The 11,074-nt window shown below is 39.0% G+C and overlaps 1 protein-coding gene across 1 annotated transcript; it reads left to right on the top strand.

Moving 5' to 3' along the window:
- The first annotated feature begins 232 nt into the window (after positions 1–232).
- Positions 233–3,810, top strand: LOC111897675 (demethylepipodophyllotoxin synthase-like). The gene is made up of 3 exons (XM_052771095.1): positions 233–340; positions 2,565–3,449; positions 3,657–3,810. The coding sequence occupies exons 1-3, from the start codon at positions 233–235 to the stop codon at positions 3,696–3,698; spliced, it is 1,035 nt and encodes a 344-aa protein (XP_052627055.1). The 3' UTR covers positions 3,699–3,810.
- Positions 3,811–11,074: the final 7,264 nt, after the last annotated feature.

The following is an 11,074-nucleotide window of genomic DNA, read 5'->3' as shown; positions in this document are numbered from 1 at the left end:
AAGTACCAACCAGAACTCGTTACATCTTTAAGGCCAATATTATTGACTGACACCTAATCTTTTTGGAAAATCTTTATCCAAATGCTTTCTTCCTTCTATCGTTATATCTCTATTTCAATCATACTCTCATCTATTTGTTGAATTATGGCGAGTTAGTCCATGCTCCACTCTCATTATTCTTGCTATCAAATTTTTACTATCGTCTTCATCTTTGTAAACTTTTAGTTGAGTGATGCCTCCACGAAGAGTAACAAGACGCAATCCTCCGATAACTTCAACTCAACCACCACCTCCGCCGCAATACAATCCAGTAGCTATCCAAGCTGCAGTGGATGCGGCTGTTTCAACAGCCTTAGCTCAAATCACTACTAGTGGTACTAGCAGGAGTGAAACAACTATACATCCACTCAAAGTGATGCTCCTGTGAGCTCTAGATAGTGCTTGTATAAGGACTTCACCAACTACAAGCCTAGGACCTTTAACGGGACTAGAGGAATCATTTCCCTTTCGCAATGGTTTAAGAAAACGGATTCGATCTTCGAGATCTACTCCTGTCCGGAAGGGAGCAAAATTAAATTTATTGCATGTACCTTCGCGGACAGAGCCCTGACATGGTGGAATAGCCATGTCAAGTCACTTACCTTGATAGTGGCTAATGCAATGGGTTGGGAAGCTCTAAAGGAGCTTATGATTGAGGAATATTGCCTGAGGGGTGAGGTTTAGAAACTTGAACATGAGCTTTTGATCCTAACAAAGAAGGGCTCCGACATAGTTGCCTACGCCGCTAAATTAAGTGATCTTGTGGCCTTATGTCCAGGAATGATCCCTACTAAGGGAAAGAAAGTCGAGAGGTATATCTGGGGGCTGTTGCCACTATTCCAGGGGAATGTCTTAGCTTCAAACCCCACTACCTTCGACAGTGTCAAGCGATTGGCACAACGACTCATCGATCACGGAGTCCGCACGCTGACAACAATAACCCTGGTTATCCTAGAACCATCCAAAGCAGCTGAAAACAAGCGGAAGTTTGGGGATAATAGGAAGAAGAACAACACGGCGTAGAACTCCGCCAAGAAGAAGCAGGCCATGGCTGTTCATGCCACGATAGCACCTACTGCCACTGCGTCGATGAAGCAGTATACTGGAAGCTTTCCCAAGTGCAACAAGTGAAGCTTCCACCACAACGGGCCCTGTCGGGAAATGCAGTGCGCTAACTACAATAGGAAGGGGCACACTGCCCGTTTCTGCAAGTCCCCGACTAGGCCAATCACCCAAGTCCCTGGCGTTGGAGTGGGCCAGGCTTTCTATGAATGTGGCAAGGTGGGTCACTACAAGAGAAACTGCCCGAAGGCAGGGAACGCGGGTGGAGTGGGAAGAGTTTTGGATATAGGCCATGAGGAAGCAATGGCAGACCCTACAGTGGTCACTGATACTTCCTCCTCGATATCCTTTATGCATGCATACTATTTGATAGTGGAGCAGAGACGAGTTTCGTGAACCGAAATTTGCACACATACTTAAACAAAAACCACGTGCACTGAAAGAACCGTTCACTGTAGAAATGAATAACGGAAAGACTGAGAGCACTAGTTGCATATACATAAGATGTACCCTATCTCTGGATAGTCATTCATTTCCAATCGACCTCATACCTATCTCAATTAAAAGTTTCAATGTCATTATCAGGATGGATTGGTTGAGTCTTCATCGTGCTAACATCATGTGTTACGAAAAGGCTGTTCGTCTTAGTCTGCCATCTAACGAAACTCTGGTTATCTATGGAGACAAACCCGGGACGAACCTTCGTATCATCTTCAGTATACACGCCCAGAAGTATTTACGAAAGGAATGTCATGCATTCCTTGCTCATGTGGTAGATATGAGCCAAGAAACGAAATACATAAAGAACATCCAGGAAGTACACGACTTTCCTGACATCTTTCCAGAAGACTACCAGGATTACCACCACAGCGTCAAGTCGAGTTCAGAATTGACTTAGTTCCAGGGGCTACCCAAATAGCCATATCGCTCTATCGTCTAGCACCAGCTGAGATGCAGGAGCTATCCGGTCAACTAAACGGACTGCTCAGCAAGGGCTTTATTAGACCAAGCTTCTCACCATGGGGATCACTGATCTTGTTCGTGAAGAAGAAAGACGGATCGTTCTGTATGTGCATCGACAAAAAATCGTTACCCTCTATCTCTTATAGACAACTTGTTCGACCAACTGCAAGGGGCGAATTACTTTTCAAAAATTGACATGAGATCCGGGTATCACCAGTTACGAGTGTTAGAGGAAGATGTTTCCAAGACAGCCTTCCAAACTCGTTATGGACACTACGAGTTCGTAGTGACGCCATTAGGATTGACCAATGTGCCCGCAGTATTCATGGACTTAATAAATAGGGTGTGCCGTCCTTACTTGAATCTGGTTTTTGTTTTGATATCTTTGTATCGTCAAATTCAAAATTCTATCTTGTGGTAGAAAACATGGAGTTCTCTCTCTCGTTTTCAACAAGTATAGCAAGCCTTTTTTTTTTGTTGTTTTACTAACATTCCTACAGAAAATCTTGATACCAAAAGGTGGAAAGAAAGAAGAGAATAGAGCCCCACCTCAAGCAAAGGGCAAATGGCCTGTAATCGGACACTTACACCTTTTAGGTTCATCCGGATTACCTCATAGGGTGTTAGCTAAATTGTCAGAAAGATATGGCCCTATCTTCACCATCATGCTCGGTGTTCACAATGCTTTGGTTGTGAGTAGCAACGATATAGCAAAAGAGTGTTTTACAATAAAGGACAAGGCCTTTTGTAGTCGACCCAAGTTGATGGAAATGGAACTCATGGGCTATAACTATGCCATCTTTGCTCTTGCTCCTTATGGGGACTATTGGCGACAAGTGCGCAAGATCATCATGCTCCATGTTCTCTCTCCAAAACGAGTTGAGATGCTTGCACCTATTCGAGTTTTAGAGCTTAGAGCATCCATGGCAGAGATATATGCGGCTTGGTTAAAGAATAAAGAGACTACAGGATCAGACGTGGTGAAGCTGGATATGCAACAATGGTTTGGGACCTTGATATTGAATGGTCTTTTATGGGTTGTTGCTGGAAAAAGGCTTTCGCTCAATGATGAAGAAGGGATTCGATTTCAGAAAGTTGCAAGGAAATTCTTTCAGTTATTAGGCGCATTTGTGGTGTCTGATTTTATTCCATCTCTGAAACGTTTCGACATAGGAGGATACGAGAGAGAGATGAGGATCCCTGGAAAAGAGATGGACGAGATCTTTGATGGATGGTTAGAAGAGCATAAAAGAAAGAGAAAGTCTAAACAACAAGATGAAGGCAACCAAGTCCTTATGGATGTGCTCATTTCCATTGTTGAAGGTGCTTCCGAAGAGGAATTCCCTGGTCATGACAGTGATACTATAATCAAAGCTACATGTTTGGTAAGCTTCACCTTAATGATCTGTTACTTTTACTTCATTTCATCATTTGTTCATTTAATTTATGCACATTCAAAGTTCATATGGATATATTTTGACTAGATGATATTAACTTCACTACCGTTTACAGTTTTTTCAGATTCATTTCATTATTTTCAAGATACAACATTTGACAAGTTGGATTTGTTTTAATGTTATCAAAACATGCAGACCATGCTAATTGCTGGATTGGACATAACAGCTGTGACTTAAACATGGTCTTTGTGCTTGTTGCTTAACAACCAAAGAACTATAAAAGTTGCCCAAGATGAAATTGATGAGCATGTTGGAAGGAATAGGCCAGTAGAAGAATCAGACCTAAAGAACCTAGTCTACATTGATGCAATCTACAAAATCCCCAGTGGAACACGTTTGCTGTTAAACCTTTGGAAAATTCTTCGTGATCCTAAGATTTGGCCAAATCCGGAAGAATTTAAGCCTGAAAGATTCCTGACAACTCATAAAGATATTGATCTCAAGGGAAACCATTTTGAATTGCTTCCTTTTGGTACTGGAAGAAGAGTCTGCCCTGGTATTTTATTTGCTCAGCACGCTTCACGTTTAGCGTTAGCTACTTTAATACAACAATTTGAGATGAAAACCGCAGGAAATGAACCCGTTGATATGGAAGAGATCTTCGGAGCGACTTGCAGCAAAGCAACCCAACTTGACGTCCTCCTTTCCCCTCGTTTGTCACATGATATGTACCCTGTTGGTACATGATATGTTACTATTTTAGTTTCCTATTGGAGTTATTGTTGGTAATAATGGTTTATGTTGTGTTGTTTTCTATATGTGTAGTAGCTGTATTTGTTTATTTATCTTTTATTTGCTTCGTAACTTGACGTGGCAATAGGAGATGTGGGTGCGTGTGCACCACATTTGAAAGTAGGTGATACGATTAAATATTTCAACAAAAAAATTGTTAAAAAATCAGAACGTGTCCCTCAATTATATGACTTACGGACCCACTTCAGATCTTTTTTACCAGTCTTATTTGTCGTGTAACCTAGCCGCGAGCTCTTCTCTCACTGCCCTAGCTCTCCATTTTTGCTAAGGTAAACTGAGTTTTTATTTGGTGATTAATTTTGCTGATGCTACGGTAATTATTTGCAATTGAAATTGTTAATTGGTATTTTTACTTTGCTGCCTTTTGAATCTCGATATTTTTTATTTGTTTTTGTATTTCTTATTGTTATTGTTATATGCTAACCCACCCACAAGAAACCATGGTTTTTGATTGTTTGAATTTTACATTGTTGATTGTTAGTTCTATTGTTTTTCTTTTTAATTTCTAATTGTTAGTGTTTTTGCTAGACATGTTATCGATTGTGATTTGTGAAAGAAACTACAATACATTGAACTCTTTAACGTTTAATGTATCTGTCACTAAACGGTTTTCCGAACGAATTTTTTTCTGTCACCAAATGCCTCGTGGATAATTATTTGTGATTTTTCCTTTAAAAAAATAATGAAGGTTTAAAGCCGGAACGTACTTGATAGATATGACCAAATATTCCGATGGATTCCCAAAAAACTCGTTTTACATGTTCAGTTACGTACAGTGGCGTATTCAAAACAAAAAATCATGTGGTTCCCTATTTAAATGAAACCGAAAAAATGAAAGAGTACAAAATCTTAGTGACCAGTCGGGTTGCCATAAAACATTCATACATAACTTCAATACTTATATTAAAGTTCTCACAAATATAGTCATTTCGGTTATTTTATCTAAATCAAAAATCATAGTTGATCATGTACATATGCCTTTCTGGAATTCAAATGTGTTGTAGGCAATGTTTCACAAAAAATAATTTGTTTTTCATTTGTTATGTATTAGGCTATTACCTATTGATTAAATTTTATATGGATTGAGGTATTAGACTATTTTAAGATCAAATACTATTAAACATTATTTTTGCCAAAACTTTTAGTAGATCTTTGAATAATTTTAAGGTAGGTCCCTATTTATATATATATATATATATATAGCATATACCACATTTACTTTTATTAGGTGGGTTCTAGGACCCACCTTCACTTTACTTGCCTTCACTACAGGTTACGTATTATCGGTAAACTGTTTAGCTACGTAATCGATTTGACCAAAATGTTGAAAAACCAATTGCATTAAACCACAAAGCGTCAAATATATCACTAAGCATTTTAAAAATTACAATAAACATCGTTTTGCAAAAATAAACATAACTAACTGTCTAGAACATTACAATAAAAATAGTTTACTACATTCTAAGTGTCAAATACATTCCTAAGAATTTAAAACATAAAACTATGGATTAATGTAACATCCCAAAAATACAGATAAAAATTTTGTTTTTAAATTCATTTCATTCATAAGAAACTAGTAACAAAGTATTCAAAAGAGTCTATGTGTATCATAATCTCATAGCCCAAATCTCAAAATCACTAAGTGCGGAAAAACATGTAGTGATGCGGTGCGATCAAGTCGGGCCCTTCCCCTAACATAAACTAAAAACTGTAACGACAAAGCTTAGTTAGTTCCCCCAACGTGCCACATACTAAACAAACATAGTGTCAATCACATCTGGGTGTTGGCCTGCCCCTTCAATTTATTTAAACCGGATACCTCCAAGCATATTTAGGTACTGGTCTACCCCTTTGGTTTATCTCAACCGGATACTATCAAACATATCTGGGTACTGGCCTACCCCTTCAGTTTATTACAAGCAGATATCGAGTCTATTTCACCCCTACTACTACCACATAATATCATAACAGTAATCACCAAGTTGTCAAACAAATATAGAAATGATTCACAATTATTAGAAATATAATCATCATGCTATAACATAATGAGTGGGCCGACCTTGGTGCCTTCGACCCATAGCTACTACGAAGGAAGACTCACCTCAGACTGTGGTATCAAATTGCACTCAGCAGATAACTCGCGAAGTCCTCTCCCTATCGAACAAGCACAAACCCTTAATTAGCAGTTATGTCACAATCTAACCCGAAGGTCCAATTTCCTAGTCCTTCACTTAAGGCAAAAAGGCTTTGTTACCTTTTCCTTATTGGCCCTCATTTTCTCCAAGGCCCAAAACCACAAAACCGAAAAAGGCATCCAATCCCAATATAGGGCCTTTAAGGCCCACTATGGTCCAATGACCCCAAACATGGCCTTAGACCTAAAAAGGACTTGTTACACTCAGAATAGGCCCGAGGCCTAACTATCTCAAGTTTAAAGTCGAACACCAAATGAGCCCAAAATCTTCCAAGCCCACAGATCGCGTACTTGGCTTTGACGCCCAACGTACGCTAGTGTTGACCAAGGTCGAGGCGCGAACCCAGTACATGCAGCGTACACTTGAGTATGCATGGCCTACTAGTCTGCCAAGACAAACTTAGGCCAATGTACTAATACCTTAAGACCTTACATCCGAAACATAGATACAGACCCCTAGAAAAGTCCTAAGCCATGAAGTTGCAAACTTTATGCTTTTACATGCAAGGATGGGACTCAAAACGTGAATCAAGTCCATAAGCATACTTGGTTGGTCCCTAACACTTGCATGGTTGAGGCTTAACCATCAAGATCCAATTTTTATGACTCAAAATACCTCCAAAAGCTTAAAAGGAGATCTCATATGGTATGAAGTTCCTTAACTCCAATAATCCAAACTATGGGACCAAAAGATGACATTTTCCACCCTAAAACTAGATCTAAGCATGCAACGGTCAAGGTTTTAGCTTTATACCTTCAATGGGTCAAAAATAGTGCCAAACTTCTAGATCTACAAGCTCCTCACACGTCCTTGCTTCTTCTCAAGCTCCCTTCTTCTTCAAAGGTTCTAAAGAACACCAAAAATCACTCAAGAAGCTCACAAATGCACTAAGATGGCTTAGGGTTTGAGATTTACGCTTCAAGGGAAATGGAGGTTAAAAACCCTAAAAAATAAGGGACTTCGGGGACTTAAGGTCCTTAAATAGGGTGAAAACCTTAAAGAATAGGGTTTGTTTCATACATGAGTACACCATGCATACACCACTTACGCCTAGCATATATGGTTAATGATCTGCGACCAAGTTGTGGCTAGTATGTAACATCCCCCTCTGGCACGTATCATAATATTGTCCGCTTTGGACCACTCGGCACGAGGACTTCCCAGGGGGTCACCCATCCTGGTACTACTCCCGCCCGAGCACGCTTAACTGCAGAGTTCTTATGGGATCTGCTGCCCTCACGGCTTTAAAACGCGTTGTGACAAGGAAGGTATCCACACCCCTTTATAAGGAAATGTTTCGTTCTCCTTCCAAGCCGATGTGGGATCAGATCTAACCCACTTTCACCCCCCATTATAGGGTTCGACGTCCCCGTCGAACACATCGACCCGTGCCCTAGCTCTGATACCATTTGTAACATCCCCCTCTGGCACGTATCATAATATTGTCCGCTTTGGGCCACTCGGCACGAGGACTTCCCAGGGGGTCACCCATCCTGGTACTACTCCCGCCCGAGAAAGCTTAACTGCAGAGTTCTTATGGGGGTCACCTAGCCAGAGGTAGAGAGCAGGTGCACGATCGAGTACTGCTTACAGTCAATGACTCTAAGAGATAGACTTGAAGGAATATAGAAGTTATAATTATTAACTAGGATGAAGAGATGACGTATGGAGTCATTATACGAGCCCTGTTTCGTTGATGATTCCGGGACGTAATCATCCTAAAGGGGAGATAATTGTAACGCCCACAGATCCGGGCTAGTCAATTTAGAGGCAATAGGGGTCGAAAACGACTTTTCGACAAAAATATTATTTAGAATAAATAATCTTAACCAAGTTGTAGAATATGTCACAAGGTTTCCGTACATATAAAGAACGCTGAAATCCGAGTTATAACGAAGAAGTTATGACCCGTCGAAGTTTCGCGTCGGAACCGGCACGACGTCGGGAAGCGTAAATAGTAAATTTATGATAGAGCGAGATTTAGATTTAGCGCTCTAAACGAAAGTCGTAGAATATGTTAAACTAAGAACTTCGATAAAAAGAACGCCCAAATCTGACTTCGTATGAAGAAGTTACGATTTTTCGAAGTTTCGGATTACCAGTGTACAGTCCGAAACTCGAATATTAGATCGAGCGATTTTTAGCCGACACAACCTAAACGAGAATTGAAGATCTCATTATTAGTAGCGTAACAATAAAAAGACAGACGAAAATGGACATCGGATGAAGAAGTTATGAGATTATAACGGACCAATCCTGTCCCGGCCTGTTAAAAATATAACTTTAAAAATAAAGTCAAAATTAGCCGACGGAGTCTAAACAAAAGTTGTAGAGTACGTCTCCACCTACGCGTGGATATAAAGAACGTCAAAAACGGAGTTCATATGAACGAGTTACAAATTATAATAGCATATTTACGTATTAAAATAAAGTATAAATCATGTATACGTACACATATATATACATATGTATATATCATTAGAAAGGTATCGACGATGCGGTCATTATAAGACTAATGTTGAGTTCTTTCGACATTAGTTTAGTACAAATATCATTAAATCCATTTAAAATAGTATTATAGAGGGGTGTTTAGTTGTTTATATAACTAAAAGGTCATTAAGTAATTATGGAGGGTAGTTTTTGAAAATTCAATTAGTATAAATAAGAGCCTTGGGCTCTCATATTTCTTGCACCATTCTCTTGATTCAAGAGTCTTTCTCTCCTTATCCCCCGAGCATTTCGGTCCCTCGTGATTCGACTTCTCTTTCTGTAGTTTTAGTATAGTAAGGTGAGCGCTGAAGCGCTGCACGAATCTTTCTTAGAAAGATTCAACGACGAAGTTCTGCCCCTGTAGAGCCCGACTCCTAGCTAAAATCCCCTTGAAAGTAAGTTATGCTTACCCTATTTTAAATATAGTTTATATTTAAAATTAGTATTGTTATTATAAATTTATAATAAATATTTGAGCTATTATTATGACTTATATAAGTGTCGTTATAATATCTTTTAACTACTCGCGGTACGGGGAATCTGGTTTAAAGGGCCGGATAGGGTTGTTGGATTTCAGAAGTGCTATATGCCAAAATGGTCCTGCCCTCCGGTGTTTTATGTCTGGCCCCTGTCTGTACATAGTGGTTGGAAAATATTGTTTAACGTTTATATAATAATAATAATAATACTAAGACTAATAGTTGGTCACGGTAAATATTAGACTAAAATTTAGCGATAATAATGCTAGGTTTCGTCGAAGGAAAATAGAATCGTTAGAAGCAAGCGCTGCCGGATTTTGGAATCACCACCTTCTCAAGTGAGTGCATAGTTACTTTCATCTTACACATAGATATGAAGTATTTTATATAAACTACGTGCTATGTGTGCACATTATCTGAATACTTGCTGTCTATGCTGGTTGAACGTTTTATACATGTTTTAAAGGACTTAAACTGTATACGTATTTTATATATACGAATATGTTGGGTATGAGATGGGTAGATGAATGACGAGAGATAGAAGATGACGTGAGTATACATTGGCAGCTACAGACTTAGTGCCTATGGGACAAACACCGGTAGCTATGGACTTAGTACCTTTTAGACGTTGGTAGCTATGGATTTAGTACGTGTAGGAATTGGTAGCTATGGACTTAGTACCTGTTGAACATTGGTAGCTATGGACTTAGTACCTATTAGATAAATACTGGTAGCTATGGATTTAGTACCAGATGAATAGACTATAGCAGCTATGGAATTAGTGCTTTATGAACGAACATTGGCAGCTATGGATTTAGTGCCAGTCCCATGACCCTGGAAGTAAGGGACTTCGGAATAAACGAATGCAGGATAGATGACTCTTAGGTTAAATCCTTAAAGAGTAAAGAAGATAATGGGGATGGGTAATTGGGTTGATTGTTTGATTGAACATAATAATTATATTATTGTGGGTTGAAAACCCTATGTACTCACCAGGTTTCCCAACCTGACCCACTCAGTTTATGTATATCACAGGTGACGAAGTGAAGTGACATGACACTGAGAGATTTAAAAGAGATGTAGATCACTAGTGTAAATCATTGTAAGTCTGTTTATGCTTATGTTTCGGTATTAACGATGACATCCCAAACATTTTAAAATGAAATAAATACGTTTCTTCGAAAATGTTTTAATAACGTATTTACCATGTTTTTCTGGGAACAAATTCGCAACCTTTTTATAAAATGAAGTACTCTGATTTTTATAAAGCATAAACAAAATCGGTCTTTTCTGGCCGTGATTTTGGGGATGTCACAGTTGGTATCAGAGCATTAGTTTAAGCGAACTAGGAATATGGATTTATTTCTAGACTTAAACTTAGAATGCTAAGCGATGATTGTGAGGTGTGAGCACTAGCTTATTTTAGGAATTGTGCCTAAAATGCTTTTATGTGCTAAATGCTTTGTGCATGATATGTTGTTAATTGTTCGGATCTATGGTCTGTTGCCGACCGGATCTGGAAACCTTATGTGTTTAGGATTCTAAACGTACGACTACGGTATTAGAACTAGCATGTAAATGTTTCGGAGCAATAAGGATGATTTAAACGTCAAGTAAAGGTCTAAATTCAACTTAT

This window comes from Lactuca sativa, chromosome 4 (genome assembly GCF_002870075.4).
Source record: "Lactuca sativa cultivar Salinas chromosome 4, Lsat_Salinas_v11, whole genome shotgun sequence".
In the NCBI taxonomy this organism is placed as follows: Eukaryota; Viridiplantae; Streptophyta; class Magnoliopsida; order Asterales; family Asteraceae; genus Lactuca; species Lactuca sativa.
Note: the sequence above shows the minus strand (reverse complement) of the source record. Positions and strands in the feature narration are given on the sequence as shown.

Coding starts and splice junctions, on each gene's coding strand:
- LOC111897675 (XM_052771095.1), top strand. CDS start 233: ATGCCTCCACGAAGAGTAACAAGACGCAATCCTCCGATAACTTCAACT. Junction 341..2,564: donor AAGCTGCAGTGGATGCGGCT/GTTTCAACAGCC, acceptor ACATTCCTACAG/AAAATCTTGATACCAAAAGG. Junction 3,450..3,656: donor TAATCAAAGCTACATGTTTG/GTAAGCTTCACC, acceptor CAAAACATGCAG/ACCATGCTAATTGCTGGATT.